This window comes from Neoarius graeffei, chromosome 18 (genome assembly GCF_027579695.1).
Source record: "Neoarius graeffei isolate fNeoGra1 chromosome 18, fNeoGra1.pri, whole genome shotgun sequence".
NCBI classification, from domain to species: Eukaryota; Metazoa; Chordata; class Actinopteri; order Siluriformes; family Ariidae; genus Neoarius; species Neoarius graeffei.
The window spans coordinates 15,786,982-15,805,000 of NC_083586.1; the positions used below are offsets into that span (position 1 = coordinate 15,786,982).

At 43.4% G+C, this 18,019-nt stretch overlaps 1 protein-coding gene across 1 annotated transcript in view; it reads left to right on the top strand.

Annotated features, from left to right (window-relative positions):
* LOC132865956 (interferon-induced GTP-binding protein Mx1-like) overlaps positions 1 to 18,019 on the top strand; it is a 33,309-nt gene that overhangs the window by 14,200 nt on the left and 1,090 nt on the right. The window contains exons 6-11 of the mRNA XM_060898462.1: positions 15,874 to 15,952; positions 16,051 to 16,173; positions 16,640 to 16,781; positions 17,197 to 17,355; positions 17,525 to 17,601; positions 17,752 to 18,009. Of these exons, the coding sequence (XP_060754445.1) occupies positions 15,874 to 15,952; positions 16,051 to 16,173; positions 16,640 to 16,781; positions 17,197 to 17,355; positions 17,525 to 17,601; positions 17,752 to 18,009 (838 nt within the window). The remainder of the gene's footprint in view (positions 1 to 15,873; positions 15,953 to 16,050; positions 16,174 to 16,639; positions 16,782 to 17,196; positions 17,356 to 17,524; positions 17,602 to 17,751; positions 18,010 to 18,019) is intronic.

Sequence of the window (18,019 nt, forward strand, 5' to 3'; positions counted from 1 at the left end):
ATCATCATGCGGGCCCATCTTCACAAGGGTGGTGTGAGGAGGGTTCGCTGTGGTGGAGGTCGAAGCCCCTGCCGACGCGAGCAGATGCCAGAATGTCTGGCAATCTTCTTGTTGGGCCAGCATCAAGGCTTCAAAGCATTGCTCTTGCTCCTTCCGGAGAGCAGTCAGCACTTGATGCTGGTTCTGCTGGGCGGTAGCGAGGACATGGATGAGCTCCTTAAATGGGGAAGACGCCATGTGGTGGTTCCCTTCCGTACGTCCTGGGTTTCGGCACCACTGTAATATGTCCCTGATGTGGGTGGAGTACAGAAGCACAGCAGGTGGGAGATGAAGTTCTCACACACTTTATTTTCTTTTTTTGTGATCAATTTTTTTATTGGAAAATGTAATGAGCCATTCCACCGAATCTGTGCCATTTCCGTCCCCAGAAAATTATATGTATAAATGCACATAAAAATGTACTTTAAAATACATTTCCTTATTATGCAGAATGTCCTGCACATTGATCTGATTTCAAATTTAAGATATATATTTGTAAGGATGAATAAAAACTACCTAAAACACTGAAAAATAGCATGTGTTACCTGTCCCCGTACTCTAACTTTATACTTAACTATGAAATATTATGATTAAAATCCTTCAGAAACAGTATTTCTTTTGCACTGTTGTGTGACTCCATATCCTATGCATGGTTTAAATATATTTTTTTCATAAGAAATCCACAATATCTTAGTTAAAATACACATTTTAGTTGTGTCCCTGGGTGTTCACTCAGTCCTGTTACCCAAACATATTACCCCATCTGACAAATTTGGAACATTCCATAAATCACATGTTCAACAGGAAGTTACATCAGTTGTGTCTTCTGAAGGCCATGGGAAGACCAAAAGTTAGTTCTCTCATTTACTTTTCTGTATATTTGATGATTTTTTAACTTTGACTGATAAGGTCAATGTCAACATACTGTCCTGTTACTTAAATTATTTCTTAGATGATATTTGTTTATTTTAAAAATACAGATTTTTGGTAAATCACTAGAATGTGCTAAGTGTGGTCATGCTATTAGCGATGACGCCATGTGGCTTAATTCCACGTATTAGCTAATCCTAGGCTAAAAACTCAGTCCTGTTACTTTCAGTCCTGTTACTCATATAAAGAGTATGCAGCCATCTTTTACTTCCAAACCTTGTAAAAAAATAATAACGTAGCCTGAGCCTTTTGAATAGTTAAATATGTGTGTTATTATAATCAGTGTTGAAAAGATATAACAAATTAAGTTTAATTTGGGAGTGGTACAACAAGCAAATGGCACCCATTCAGTGGAATGTCCCTAATATAATGTCAAAATTTTGTTCTGCAATTTAGGAATATTTTCTGCAAATACACAAGCCTCCATACTACACCCTTCTCAACCTAATAATGCCTATATTTACATCATATCTAGCTTTACAACTCATAGCATTACTGTAATTCTTTATTCTCTCACTCTATTTTTAATTTCAGTCTTCACAGATCCTTCTCTGCAGCAAAGTTATCATTCCATGATACCTCCACAGGTCTTTCATCCCCCTTGCCCTGACACTACGGGCTACGACAACTTGAAGTATACCAACTAATTCATAAATGTACTAGTTATCGCACCCACATATTATCCTTCCACACAACATACTAATAAAGGTATCACCACAATAAAAAATAGAACACAACTGTTCTTCAAGAAACAAAACATTCATTTTCATGTTACACGTCATGTTACATTTTGTCAAGATTAAGTTTCTAGCTTGAACAATAGATTGTGACCCAAAATGTACTTCATTCACAGTGTTTGCATCTGCAACCTGTAGTTTTAAACTGAAAGCAAGGTTTCAATTCTACACTGTTACATCTTACGATGATGCAAAGAATTGATGCCATTAAGGAATAAAACCCAACTGGCAAATGGAAAGACGTTTGGGTTCATTGTGTTTGCCTGGCTTCTAAAGTGCAAGGTCATGAACTGAACTGAGAATTACTTCAGGGGCTTCACTGTTCTAAACTAACAACAGAGAACTGGGTACAAACTAATCATGGCAGAATTGAGAGCTACAGAACTACTGAGAGCTACAGAACTGAACCTATGAGCTTTGTGTTACAGGGCAACTGTTTTACTTTGTGCTAGTCTGCACCACAGGCAAGACAGGACTAGTAAAAAAAAATAGAACATGTACACAAACATGTATTAGTGTAGCTTGGTATGAGAAAAAATATTCAAAAGTATCTATGAATAAAGCTAAAATACTGTTGCTGTCTTCAAAAGGGATATAATATCAGTATAATTTTGCATGATTCAACAATACAATATATACAAACCTATACAATTTACCAATATATATGTATGCAACTATAACAGCGACCGTCTTCATTTTTATCACCCTCGCGGACGCGCAATCTGTCGCTGTTGTTGTTGGAGTCACGCTGGCTGCCTGTTTTGCCAAGATACGACAAAATTGTCCTTGTTTTCTTGGCATTTTTGTCGGACTCTTGCCCCGAAGAAACAATCCTCTTCTTGGGAGCCATGTTTGTTGTGCCGCATTGAATTCTGGGAGATGCATGGCGGAAACTGCCGAACACTGCCAGGGTAGTTGTCGGGTCCTCCCGGCGGGTATTAAAAGTGACGAAATCTTACATCGGAAAATGGCAACTGCCCTTATTTGGTTGTCGTCGCCTTTCGTCGGTATTACGTAAATATTGCTCAACTTTGACCTGGAAAACGCCATCAGGTTTGCGCGGCGCAGGTTTCAGTTTATTTACAGCGCCGCTAGTGTGCTAAATTGAGAACCATTGAATCCCGAGCCTAATTTTTTCATTCTGCAAAATTGCAGGTTGTTTAATTTTTCTTCTGCAATCTTGAAAATCATTCTGCAAAATGCAGATGGGTATTTTGAACACTGTGTGTGTGTGTGTATACATATATATACACATACATATATATATATATATATATATATATATATATATATATATATATATATATAAAATCACACACAATTTTTCACCCTTTTTTTTCACCCTCCCTACACAGTGAGTGCAAACATAGTCACTTGTATACTTGCAAGGAGGTAACAATATTAGAACCCCTATCTCCCTCCCACACTCCCTATGGCGAATCCCTATGAACCTCCCACCCAGGATCTCTCTCCCCAATAAAAATAAAACAGAAAAGCCAAGGTCGGCCACGCTGCACCCTCTCTTTAACTAACTCGTGTGCTGCCTCCCAGGCCTGCAGAGTCTTGTGGCAGGCCCCGTGCACATGGGCCATGGACCACTCCATCAAGATAATTTCAAGAAATGAGTTGGCCCCCTGCTGCCAAGCCAAGGAATGTGGCGGTTGCCACCTGAGGGCCAGCATTTTCTTGGCTGCAGTGAGACCGGCCCATAGGATGCATCTATGCTGCAGGGACAAATCTAAAGAAGAGTCATCATGAAGCAGAAGCAAGGCCGGGGAGACTGGACCTGATCTTAAGAATGTCACCTAAAGTGAGAGAGAGTTCCTTCCAGAATCTAACCACACCGGGCCACTCCCAATAGACATGCATGAATGACCCCTGGGCATTAAGTGGACAAATATCACAATTCAGAGATGTGGTGATCTTCATAGAATAGTGCCTTCTGGGGGTGAGGTACATCCTATGAACATACTTATGGTGTATTAATTGATGGTTGGGTTTTTTGGATGTACCACTGAGATTTTTCCACACTGTGCCCCAGCAAATCTCTCTATCAGTTACTTCATTTAAATCTCTATTCCAAATGCCCTCTATTGGTAAAGGTTTATAGGGTCCAGAAATGAATTTGTAAAGTTTAGAAACCATCCCCCGTGTAGGTCCTACTGAGGCAAGTAACTTACATAGAGGGTGTGTGGGGAGTGCTGCTTCCCACGGGACACCGTATGCCCACATAGCTGATCTTACCTGCAGATAGAAATCTGTGGTTGATAGAAGAGAGCAACTGGACTTGCTTGAAAAGTCTTGAAGACGTTTCGCCTCTCGTCTGAAAGGCATCCTCAGTTCTGTCTGTCTAATAGGGAGTATCTATCCTCTCATGGATCATCATAGAATCCGAATCAGAATGCTGATGGCTGCATTGTAGGTGGCTGATAGATGTCATAGACACCCACCTCTGTTCAGTGATGGTCGTTCCAAGTTGACAAAAATGAACGATCCTCTCTGGCTAAGATGTCTGCCAGTTTTCTGGAAGTCCTTTCATACTCCCGCACCAGTCAAAGGGAACTCATCCCATGAGAGGATAAATACTTGATACTCCCTATTAGACAGACAGAACTGAGGATGCCTTTCGGACGAGAGGCGAAACGTCTTCAAGACTTTTCAAGCAAGTCCAGTTGCTCTCTTCTACCAACCACAGATTACTATGTACCTGGATGACTGAGTATCTTCACAGATAAACTGCAGATAGATTTTTTTTTTAAATGAACCTGGAAGATCAAATTCATCTTGTAGATTTGTAAAAGCTCGTAAACCATCAACACTATATAGATCTTTTAGTACATTCACTCCCCTATTCTTCCAATGCAGAAATGAAAAGGGAATATTACCAGTGAGAAGTGAGAAATTATTGAAAATTGGTGTGTGATTATGCCATTTATAATCTGTGCCAACATTGCAGTACAGTAAGATGTGAGTAGAAATGAAATAACAGGGCCTAATCGTAATTTGTCTTTTTTCAATGGTATGTTAGCATACACCAGGTCTTGCAACCTGTGAGGTAGTGCAAGATTCTCCTCAATTGGTCTCCAAGAAACAGAGGAATTAGGGTTGAACCATGTAGATAGAGGGCATAACACATGAGACCAGAAGTAGATTTTAAAATCTGGTGGAGCCAGCCCCCCTTGTGTCTTGTCTTGCTGGAGAGTTGTGAGTTTTAGGCACGGTCTCTTTCCTTTCCATATGAATTTTAGAAACTAATCATTGAAGTTTATCCCAATAGCCCAAAGGGGGAGCAAGAGGGATCATAGAGGAGTAAAAATTAACATAAGGGAGTATATCCATTTTAACTATTGCTATTCGGGCTTGAAGTGAATTTGGGAGATTCAACCAGCGCTCGAAGTCCTCCATCTGACTGTATATACCTTGAAAATGTTTTATTGCAATGGACGACGTGGAAGGAAAAATTTCAACTCCGAAATTGAAGCTTTTAACTACTGGTATATGGGAGGGCAGGGGAACTTGGAGTGCAGCTGAGTTTAAATGCATCAGCGCTGACTTTGTCCAGTTAATTTTGCATCCAGAGAGTGAGCTGAATGAATCAAAAGAGGAAAGCAAATGTGGTATTGAGGAGCCAGCACTGCCTACGTAAAGGAGGATGTCATCAGCATACAAGGATATATGATGCTCTGTGTTACAAAAAGTGATGGGATGTACTGACAGATGTCTTATTTTCTGCGCCAGTGGCTCAGAGAAAGAGCAAAAAGTAGGGGTGAAAGGGGGCAGCCCTGGCGAGTGCCCCTAGATATTGGGAACTGGGTGGAGCAGATGTGGCCTGTGCAGACCATTTGCTGAGGGATTTGCGTATAAGACCTTTATCATATTAATAAAATGCATACCTAGCCCAAATTTGTCCAATGTGATCCAGAGATATTCCCATTCTAACCGGTTGAATGCTTTTTCAGCATCCAGCGATAGAACCGAGCAAGGGGGATCAATACTACTAGCTGCATGAATGATGTGTAACAAGCGACGCACATTATCAGATGCTAGGCAAGTTTTAATAAACCCGGTTTGGTCATTGTGGGTAAGTTTTGTAAGATGTACCTCCAAACGGGTTGCAAGCATTTTAGCATATAGTTTAACATCCCCATTCAGGAGGGAGAGAGGTCTGTAATTACCGCATTTAGTCAAATCTTTATTCGGTTTGGGCAGGACTGTGATTATAGCTGTGTTAGTGCTGCAATTAAATGCACCCTTATCAATGGCTGTATTAATCTTGTCGAATAGTGGTTTACCCAGTACATCCCAGAAAGTAAGGTATAGCTCAGGTAGGACTCCATCCCACCCTGGGGACTTGCCCTTTTTCATATTAATCAGAGCCTTCCTCAACTCTTCTAGAGAAATAGGGGTATTGAGTGATTCTGATTCACTGTCAGATAGAGAAGGTAGATCGAGTTCCTGGAAAAAATCTGTACACGCATCCGTATCAAGGGAGATTTCTGAATTATAAAGAGATGAGCAGAAAGATTTAAATTCAGAATTAATATCGGGTGGGCTGCTCAAGGTGCGAAGAAGTGTTTTAATGGCTGTGATATTTGAGTATTTTTCATGGTTTTTCAGTCTTAAAGATAAAAGGTGACTTGGCCTGGCACCATTGAAATAATATGTTCTTCTGGTCCTGTGTATTAAGAACTCTGCCCTACATCTTAACAAAGAGTTCAGCTCAGTTCTTGTCACAACTATTCTGCCTTGTAATGTCTCAGAATATGTGGCTTGTTGTTGCGCCTCTAGCTGAGTGAGAGTATTCTCCAGTTCAGTTATCTTGTTGAGTCTACTCTTATTAAGGTGGGATGAGATTGAGGAATCCCTAATACAGCCTTTTATAGCGTCCCATAAAAATCTAGGATCATCTACTGAGCCTGCATTAACATCTATGAAGGTGTTTAACTTTTCTTTGAGAAAAGTGTAAAAATCTCCATTTTTGAGAAGTGAAACATTGTATCGCCAATGTGGAGCTCTAGGGAGTGTACCTAGGAGTGTAAAGTACACTGCGACAATGCTATGATCTGATAGAGAACAAAGCTTGATTACATCATCATGTATTTCAGAAAGGGAAGCAGATGAGCTTAGTATATAATCTATTCTGGAGAAACTCTGATGTTTTGCTGAATAAAAAGTGTATTGTTTAGATGTGGGGTTGATAGTGCGGTAAACAGAGGTGGAAAAACTGGATTGACAGAGTAAAAGTCCTGCTTAGGTTTTCCTTCTGCCTGTGCTCTCAACACAGGTGATTTCACCAATTAGCTCATCAACCTGGCTTAGGGGATGTGGTAATTAGGATCAGCTGGTTCATTGAATTGGCTGGAGCAAAAATGTGGCAGGGTTTTTACTTTCTGAACCCAGGTTTTTCCACCTCTGGCGGTAAAGGTCCGTTAAGCTAAGTACTGACAGAAAGTTCTGAAAGTCTCTTGATGCTTGTAGCTGTGTGGCCGTGGAGCGCTGAACAGATTTACCCAATATCACATTTGCATTACAGTTCATGTCTGCACCAAGGATAAGTGAGAAGTCTTGAAGATGCAATAAGACTGCTGTTAAGTTGGGGAAAAAAAACTCTGGTTCATATTGGGATGGAGTATAAACTGAAATAAAAGCAAATTTGCACCCAGATATAATAGTCTTAATATAAGAAATCCTACCATCCTCACTACCAAATTGTCCAAGTATAGTTATTGAGAGGTTATGTCTCAGAACTATTAACGAACCCCTAGTTTTAGTGTCCAGTGATGCTGAGGCAGCCACATAATAATGTTTGTTTGAAAAGCGGCGGACATCTATAGTTCTTAAGTGGGACTCTTGTATAAAGGCAACGTCCACATGTTGTCTTTGTAAGAGGTCTAAGCAGGCTGTACGCTTAATTTGACCATTCAGCCCATTTACATTCCAGCTGATTACATGCATACTACTCATAATAACAAATAGTGGCTAGTATGTGCTGTGGTACATAAAAGATGCAGAGCAGAGAAACAACATACAGTGCAGCTGACCAACCAAAATATGAAATTAAAGTGCTGAGAGAGATTCATCCCACCCCAAAACCCCAGTCGCCATGAACCCACCACTCTCCAAAGAACGAGAGAGGGCATGAAAACAAAAACCCACACAAACATGGAAAAACCAAAATAAAAATTTTCAACTCCTCCTGGGGAGTCTAACTTCCCCCCATAAGTTGGACCTGTGATCCTCGAGCAGCGTGTTCCTTCCCAGCGTGCACGCAGCACCCCCCCCCCATAACAGTTACAATGATATCATACCATAGTAATGATCATGACAATCGTAAATGAGCTACACAGAATGTACAAACATACTATAGGCTATATAGGTGCATATTAATACTGAATACAAGTAGAACATGGTTGGTAAAATTTGTTATTTACAGTAGAGTTGGCAACATGCCAGGTCTATAAAACCAGCCTTTCTTCTTGAAAACAGAACTTGAGAGCTCAAACAAAAATCAAATAGGAATCAACTAACAACAGCAACACTTAAGTCCCTAGCATTGTGCAGGATTATAAAATTGGCATTTCTTATTACTAACTGAGCAAAGGAGCAGAAACATGAAAGAGGAATATAGCCTATATATTAAGCCAGCTGCACTCATTCAGAACGTGAAGAGCTAAAGTCCAGTAGATCCGAGTATGTTTACAGTTAGAATATAGGCAATACAGGGTCAAAGCATGTAAAGCCGGCTTTTATCATTGGAAAGAAAGTAAAACGAATCAATAAAACAAAGTAAATAACCGAAAATCACCCAGTAGAAAATCAATGAAAATGTCATTGCAGGCTATGCCTGGTAGTCCATGCCAGACACTGTGTCGGAGTTGTCTATTAGCCTACATGCAAAACATTTAGCATTAAGCTAGCCAGCTGGTTGGATTACCTGGGTAGTTGTAGATTATTCACCAAGAGAATTGATGAAATCCTTTACTTCCCGTGGGGTGTTGAAAAGATGGTTCACTCCTCCTCGCATCACCTTAAGCTTTGCAGGATAGAGGAGAAAGGTGCGAAAGTCCAGTTTCTGCAGAACGTCCATTGCGTCGGAGAAAGCCAGCCTGCACTTGAACGTGTGCGGGCTGTAGTCCAGGGTGAAGCGGATGGTTTTCCCCTCCAACTCCATGGTCACACCACATGCCACTTTCAGGATCTTGTCTCTGTCGGTGAAGCGCAGCAGCTTGAAGATGATGGTGCGAGGCACAGGTCTGGCATTTGTGTCTTCTTTCGGGGCACCTATGCGGTGTGCGTGCATTATTTCAACAGAACCCAGGTTAGGAAACCACCGTGGGATGGCCTCCGACAGGAAAGCAAGAACACGCGATGTTTCTGCGTTTTCAGGGACTCTGCGCACACATATGTTATCTCTGCACGACCTGTCCTCCATGTCGGCAATTCTGTCCTCCAGCTGGACGTGCTTTGCTGCCAGTTTGCTCACCAACAAAAAGAGCTGGCTGTCCACCTCTGCCATACGATTCTCGTCCTTCTCCATATAGTCCATACACTTCGAAATATCAGCCTGCATGGCAATCATCTCGCCACGGAATACCGCGACCTGTGCATCCACCAGAGCCTGTGTCTTATTTGTCAGCTGAGACACCACGTCCTCCACAAGTGTGGGGACAGCGTCCTTGATAGCTTCTGCAAATGCTAGCTTAATTAGCTCAGTGAGCTCCACACTCTCGGCTAAACGAGCTGTTGTCGGCTATTTGTTTGACTTTTTTTTTCGAGCTTCCTGCCATCTCGATGTGCACAAAACTTCCACAAAACAGAAAAATCGACCGAGAGCTTAAAAAGTAGCGTTGGGTATGAAAATAATATTAAATATTGGGGGGTTCTGTGGAGCGACGAAACGAAGCGTCTACATCCCTCGCGATGATCATGTGACTCTACACACTTTATTTTCTGTTACTTTGCTGCTTTTCAGCTTCACTCACTCGCTGCTCTCTCTCACACACACACACACACACACACACACACACACACACGTGTTCTGGTCAGGAGAGCCTCCCTCTCTCTGCTCTCTCCCTCCTTTTCTACCCTCCATCACTGCAACACAGACACACAACTTTAATTAACCACAGGTGCACTGACTTTGCCACTCACCTTCCCTGGCCCCGCCCTTCATTCGCAAACTGATGCTAGGCCACGCCCCCGCTGCCACAGCTTCATTTTTGTAGCTACTGCTTCATAGAGTAAATATATATGCTGTATTTACTGTCTGGACATGGTATCAGAAAACAATTTTATTTATAAGCAGTAGCCACATGTACTCATAGGGTACCTATTTTTAATATATTAATCATTTTTATTAATAATAAGCTAGTGCTAATATTTTAATTATTCATATTTGGTTAACAATTACTTTATATTTCATAATTACAAAAATTTAATTGTCAGGTTGCAGGCACTTACAGATGTAGGTGCAGGGGAGAGCGGGTGTGTCACAAATTGGAAACCAGAGCCAAATCAAAAGACTGAAGACGTAGTCAGGACCAGGGAAGGGTCGGTCGATGTGCAGATAGAATATCATAGAGCAGGTGAGAAGTCAAGGTTGGGTATAAATGTAAACAAAGTCGAAGTTATGGGAAGTCAGGCACAATAACTAGAAGGCTCAGTATGATCAGGCATGAGGACACAGAACGATACTTCACACTGAGGTGAGTGTTTGCTGAGCTTAAATAGAGCGGTGATTACTGAGTTGATGGGGCACAGGTGCGCTCCTAATACTCAGGAGAGGTGGGGTGATGTGGTTGCTTGGGAGATGTAGTCTGGAGCGGCAATGTTTGGCTATCTGTTCTCCCCATGTTTGCATAGGTTTCCTCCAGGTGCTCCGGTTTCCACCACAGTTTAAAGACATGCAATTAGGTTAACATGGGGTGGCCTTGGGCTTAAGTGCCCTTGAGCAAGGCACCTAACCCCCAACTGCTCCCCAGGCACTGTAACATAGTTGCCCACTGTTCTGGGTACGTGTGTGTGCATGTGTGTGTTCACTTCTTCAGATGGGTTAAATGCAGAGAGGAATTTCACTGTGCTTAAGTATATGTGTGTTAAATAAAGCTCTTCTTCTTCTTCTTCTAATCGCTGATGAACTCCTTCCCATACTTGTTTGCTTCTTTTGAACCATGAGTCAACTTCTGGGATTTGAGAGGGTGAATCATTCCAAGGGAACAGAGGATACTTTGGAATGGTGTTAACTGGGTGGCCAAGTGCTTTAGGGAGTTCTGGGTGTATTCAGCTCAGGGGAGGTATTGCACCCAGTCTTTTTGATTTTCCATACAGTACACCCTGAGGAAACACCTGATATCTTGGTTGTGGTGGTACCCCAATGTTAGGCTGACCAATACCCCCAGTTTATCCATGAACTTAATCCAAACCCTGGATATGAATTGAGGACCCCAGTCACTAACAATGTCCTCCGGAAGGCCATAGTATCAGAAACATGAGTGAATAGAAGTTCAGCAGTCTTAAAGGCTGTGGGCAGGCCTGGCAGGGGAATGAGTTTAAGCACTTTAGAGAATCAGTTGATGACTACCAGGATGACTGTATTCCCTCGTGACTTGGATAGATTGATGATGAACTTGATGGCCAAATGTGACCAGGGTCTTTTTTGGTATGGGCAATGGGCAGAGTTTACCAGCTGGAGGAGCCCAAGGTACCTTGGTTTGGGTGCAGGTGGAGCAAGAGGATACAAAGTCATTAATTTCTGAGGTCATGTTCTCCCACCAGTATTTGTTTCTGAGGAGCTGATAGGTGCACTGACTGCTGGGATGCTCTGTGGCCAGGGATGCGTGAGCCCAGGTGATGAGTTTGCCTCACAATTGTGCAGGTACATACATGAGACCAGGAGGACAGGCTGCAGGAGGGTTATGTGGCTGGGCCTTATCTCCTTGTCCACTTCCCATGTAATTACCTGAATGAAGCACTTGGGTGGTAGGATAGGAGTGGATTCTGGACTGAGGTTGGAAGCAGTGTGGATTCATGAGAGGGCATCAGCATTAGTGTTTTTGGAGCCTGGATGATAAGATATGGAAAAGCTGAGGCAGGTAAAAAAAAATAAAAAATAGTGCCCATCTAGCCTGATGAGGATTGAGTTACTTAGCTGTTTTCAGGTACTCAAAGTCAGTGGTCATGGTCACTGAGTATGGTGAACCGATGTGTTGCCCCTTCTAGCTAGTGTCTCCATTCTTCGAGTTCCAGCTTTATTGCAAGAAGTTCCTGGTTTCCAATGTCATAGTTTTGTTCAGCTGAAGTCAGTTTTTTGAGAAGTTGGCTACGGGGCATAGCTTGGGGCTCTCACCAAAGCATTTATGATAATACTCCTCCCTCTCCCGTCTCAGATACCCTTACTCTACAGTGAAGGGTATACTCAGGTCTGGACGTCAGAGAATAGGGGCAGACGTGAAAGAGGACTTGAATTGTGTTAAGGCCTCTTCAGCAGCCTGGTTCCATTGAAGACACCTGGGACCCTTCTTGAGTAGAGCAGTGAGGGGTGAGGCTATAGTGCTGAAGCTCCTGATAAAATGATGGTAAAAACTGGCAAAACCCAGGAAACATTGCAATTCTTTGATCGTTGGCGGCACAGTGGTGTAAGTGGTTAGCATGGCCGCCTCACAGAAAAGGTTCTGGGTTCAACCCCAGCGGTCGGTGGGGGCCTTTCTACGTGGAGTTTGCATGTTCTCCCCGTGTTTGCGTGGGTTTCCTCCGGGTGCTCCGGTTTCCCCCACAGTTCAAAGATATGCAGTTAGGTTAATATGGAATGGCCTTGGGCTGAGGTGCCCTTGAGTGAGGCACCTAACTCCCAACTGCTCCCCAGGTGCTGTTAGCATGGCTGCCCATTGTGTGTGCTCATAGCTCGCATGTGTATTCACTGCTTCAGATGGGTTAAATGCAGAGAGGAATTTCACAAGCATATGATGAATAAAGTTCTTTTTCTTTTTCTTCATCTTGGAAGTGGGCCAGGCGGTGACTGTGGAAACCTTGCTGTTGTCCATGCTGACACCTTCTGCACTAATGATATACTCAAGGAATGCGATCTGAATGACATGGAATTCACACTGTTCTGCCTTGACATACAGGTGGTTCTCAAGGAGCTGGGTAAGCACTGATTTGACATGGTCCTGGTGAGTTAGGGGAGTAAATCAGGATGTCATCTATGTAGGCGATGACAATGTCCCAGCATGTCTCTCAGGATGTCATTTATTAAACACTGGAAAACACTTGGAGCACAAGAGAGGCCATAACACATGACACTATATTCAAAGTACCCTGAAGTGGTGCTGAAGGCTGTCTTCCATTCATTGCCTTCACAGATTCTCACCAGATTATTTGCATTTCAGAGATCCAATTTGGTGAGCACCCAAGTAGATCTTAATTGTTCCAGAGCTGAGGGTACTAGAAGAAGTAGATGGAGTACTTGATGGTGATCTGGTTCAAACCCCTGTAATGCATGCAGGGGCGGAGCCCCCCTTTCTTTTCAACAAAAAAGAAACTAGCAGAAGGTGGGGAAGTGGAAAGATGGCTGTATCCTTGTTGCAGCACTTCTTGAACATACTCCTTCATAGCAGCTTGCTCAGTGATAGAAACGGGGTAGATGCGGTTACCTGGAGGTGTGGTGCCAGGGAGGAGCTTGATTGCACAATCATAGGGTTGATGAGGTAGGAGACCACTGGCTTTACCTTTACTGAACACTTCTTTCAGTTCATGGTAGCAGGCAGAAATATGTTCGATGTCTCCACGTGAGGGACTTTTTACGGACATGGATGCCACAGTAATGCATGGGAGCTGCAAAACACCTTTGAAAGCAGGAGGATGACCATTGTAAGATCTCTTGGTGTTGCCAGGATATTAGGGGATCATGGGTTTGGAGCCAGGGGAACTCCAAAACAATGGCATGGTTAGAAGTGCAGGTGATGAACAAGGTAATGCTCTCTACATGAAGGGCTCTGACCTGAATGTCCAGCAGCAGAGTGCAAGTGATGACAAGCCCCTCCCCAATGAGACTGCTGTCGATGGCCTTAAAACTCATGGATCATTGGAGCTCTTCATTGGAGGCACAATTCTTGGGGCAGTGTGGAGCAGTCTGCAGGTTTCTAGAGCACCCAGTGTCTCATCACCCTCCTGGTGGCAGGCAGCTCCTTCAGGAACCCAAGCCAGTCCCGACCTAGGAGGAGAGGGACAGAGAGGTCAGGTACCACACCCACAGTGACATTCTCCTCACTTCTCTCATCTCTGATATGGACATAGGCGGTGGCCACCTCTCATGCATTCTCATGCATGCAGGTGACCTTGACCATACTGCAGCACTCTGCAGCCTCAATCAAGACAGAGGGATGAATCAGTGTGATGGTGCTACCAGAGTCCACAAGGGCTCGGCTGCCCCTCGATCCACATAGAGGAAGATGAGGGCTGGAGGGTGAGTAAACGAGGCAGTCAGTGAGCCATGGCTTCTGGGCAGGGGCAAGAGAAGGTGGTTCAGACACTGTTGGCATGGGTTCATTGGCAAGAGAAGGAGGGTGAGCAGCTTGTGGAAGGCACCAGTGAAGCTCTGTTTTGGCCTGGGGGAAGCACATGACCCTTGTGGGCACTGGGGCTGGTGGGTCCTGTTTGCAGATATCTAGTATTGCCAAGGCACATTCAAGAGCTCCAATGAGCTCTGTAGTGGTTTTGGGGACCCTCATACCGACGGCCATGCATTCTGCTGAGGCAATATCCCAAGAAAGCAGTCCATGGCGACCTGCTCTGTGACCTGCATAGCTGAGTGCTGTTCAGGCTGTAGCCAATGTTTAGTGGTCCTCAGAAGAGCATCCATTTGGCTGCAAGGGTTGACCTCAGCTTGGTACACCCAGTGATGGAACTCTGTCGTGGCCTGGCAGACAGAAAACCCACAGAGCCCCAAGGTCTGCTCCTTCAGGAGCAGGTAATCTTTGGCCGAGACTGGTGAGAGGCTGAAGTAGGACAGCTGGGTCTCTCCTGTGAGGAGTGGAGTCAGGGCCTGGGCCCATTCTTCGGCCAGCCCTCCCGATACACTGTCTGCTCAAAGGTATATGCATATGCCTCAACATTGTTGGTGGAGGCCAATTTTTGTAGCAGATGGATTGCTTCCTGTCGCAGGTTTGGGAGGTGACTCAGGAGTGGAGAGGCCCTGGCTCACTACTACAGCAGCTCCTGGGTGGCAACTTGTAGTCCTTTAGCAAGTTCTTGGGTCACCTGCTGCTGCTGGAAGCTGGTCTCAACAACAACAACAACAACAACAATACTTTATTTCATACCACACACAGAAAATACAAAAATGAAAGAAGAGAAAGTAACTTTACATATGTTGGGTACAATGTCATCTAGAAAATAACTACCTAGCTAATCTAGCTAGGTGGCATAAGCGTCCAGGAGCTGCTGCAGAAGAGGCTCCATGTGGGGGGTGGGAGGGGGTGCCATGTTCATGCCAAAATTCTCCACCAGTGTGGCATTTGCTGTGTTGGCAGGGAAAGCACAGACAAACAACCTAGAGATTAGTGGAATAAATATTTAAGTTTTTAATGAAAAAGGGTAGGGGAAGTGCAGGGGAAGTAAAACATGAGATCTGTGCAGGTGCCAAAGGGCCAGAGCTGCCAGGGGCAAGGTCGCAGGCAGGGGCTGGCTGCATCTGGGTCTTTCGGTGTTCTTCCAGTGGCAGTGAAGGCAGCTGCATCCACAGGTGGAAAGTGAATGGCTTTCAGCTTTCTTCCATGTCATCCTTGGTGTTGGTGAGGTGCCCTGAGCAAAGAAGGAGAGTGAGAATGAGTTAGTGTGCACAGAATGAGCTTCACTAACCTCTGAGAAGAGCAGCGTCTCTTTATACTCCGCTGGCTGCTTGAGGAGGGTTGATTGACGCACCGATTATACCATTCCAGCCATGTGTGATCATCGGACTCCACCCTATAGCTATGCTCCTCTTGGATATTCAAAACAGTGTTGCTGAAGTGCTGTTGTCTTTTCTGCACCATGAGAGCATTAGCATGAGGAGCAACGTGCTGCTTTTGCGATGGTTTTCTCCGGCTGCTGTCACACTGAAAATGACAGAACTGCTGATATTTAACTACCACTACATGAGCTGAGTGTAAAATGTGGTTGATGTTTTTTACAGCACGCTGTATGAAGAAGGCAAAGCCACCATTCCCTACCTGGCTGAGAAACTGACGCTCGAACTCGTCCATCACATTAAGGTAAAGATATTTTTGTTACACAATTGTTTCCCTCAGTGTTGTGTAGTAAATAATCCATCCTGCTCATAAAGTGTGTGTGTGTGCGCGTGCGCTTTTAGCAATCTCTGCCACGACTGGAAGAGCAGATTGAGATTAAGTTGGCTGAAACTCAGGCTGAACTGGATCGCTATGGCTCAGGGCCTCCTACAGAACCAGGAGAGAGGAACTGCTTCCTGATTGATGTGAGTGATACACACAATCCAAATAAAATTCAACAGTGAGATTCCTGCACACTGAAATAATGACAATGGTCTCTAAATTATATACCGTCCCAAATCAACTTACGGAGGTTTGTTGGTAAAACACTGTGCCATGACTGCAACTCTGCAGTACCACTTGCTAGCGCAGTGACTAAAGATAAAACAAAAAACTTACATCAATTATATCACAACTAAATAAAAAATACCAATGTAATGAAAATTGTACACAGTATTGAATCTCAGACTACTTTTTCTATGTTCCAAATGCTATTTTGCCTTGGAAAAGCTAGCATTGTTAGATATTAAATTTAATGTGCCCCAGAAAATTAACCATTTACGTAATCTTGGCTTTTCTATTCATTTAAGACTTCTGTGGCTTTTTCTTGTGTGGCTTTGTCTTGGTGTTTTCAAAATCACTAATGGCTTTCATTTTTATGGTGTGTATTAGAAAGTCACAGCGTTCAATCAGGATGCCATTAACCTCACAACTGGAGAGGAGCTGAAGAACGTCCAACATTTCAACATCTTCTCAGGCCTGCGGAGGCAGTTTTTTCTCTGGAAGAATCATCTGGACAACTCAGGAGAGACATGTGAGTAGTGGTGTAATGATGTATGGTGCTTGGCCCCTTGCTTTCACACAATCGTAACTCTGTTACCCACACTTTTTTAGCAAGTGTCGAAATACAGTATGTTTAACTACTTTAGAGATTTAGACAGAATGTGATAAGCTTAAAAGTTTAAAAATCATTTGGCCAGACACTGTTTGAAAGTGAAAACCAAATTGCCAAAATTACTAACACTTCATTTGTTAAGTATATGGAAGAAATTCTACCCAGTTAATTATCTAAGCTGGGAAGCTAGTGATGAGTTGAACAAATGCTGCATTTACAGTGTTGTAAGTGATGAAAAATAAAGAGGCTGAAATCAATATTGTGATAATTTCATAAACTGTGTTGAAAGGTTAGACAAGTATTGTATACCTGAATACTTTGGGGATTTTTCTAGTTAACACGAGGATTGCGAAGGAAGTGCAGGAATATGAAAAAAAATACAGAGGCAGAGAACTCCCAGGATTCATCAACTACAAGACCTTCGAGGTGATGGTGAAGGACCAGATCAAGCAGCTGGAAGAACCTGCCATCAGGAGACTGAAGGAAATCTCAGGTATATGGCATGAACTCGTTTGAAGTTAAATGCACAGACACCTACAGTACATAGAGAAAAACTTTCATATTTCCACAGAGCCTACCCACATCCTGAGTTTCCTTTAGTGTTTATATTGATGTTTATTACAGGACATTGTATTTACAGAAATTTCCCCATCTGTCTTTAGATCTCATTCGGAAGAGCTTCATCCAACTGGCTCAATACAGCTTCTTGGGCTTCCCCAATCTCCTCAAAATGGCAAAGGTAGACAAACTCTGCCAATGATTGATGGACCATGAGCACCATATGACAATATATGTTAGATATGAACAAAAGGCCGAGCACAATAGTTCAGCTGACAATGAATCTCATCTTCAAGCATGTCAGTGTATGATGATTCTTCATTTCCTCCAGACAAAGATTGAATGCATAAAGCAGGTGAAGGAGTCAGAGGCTGAATCGATGCTGAGGACTCAGTTTAAGATGGAACTGACCATCTACACACAGGACAACATGTACAGCAACACCCTGAGCATGCTGAGGCTTGAGGAGGAAGAAGAAGGGGGGAAAAAATCCCGCGCACCTCGCATTACTTCGTGCAGTTTATACAATCACACAGACAACCGAGCCACTCTTGAAGAACTCATGCGTCACCTCAAGTCCTACTACAGCGTCAGTGGTT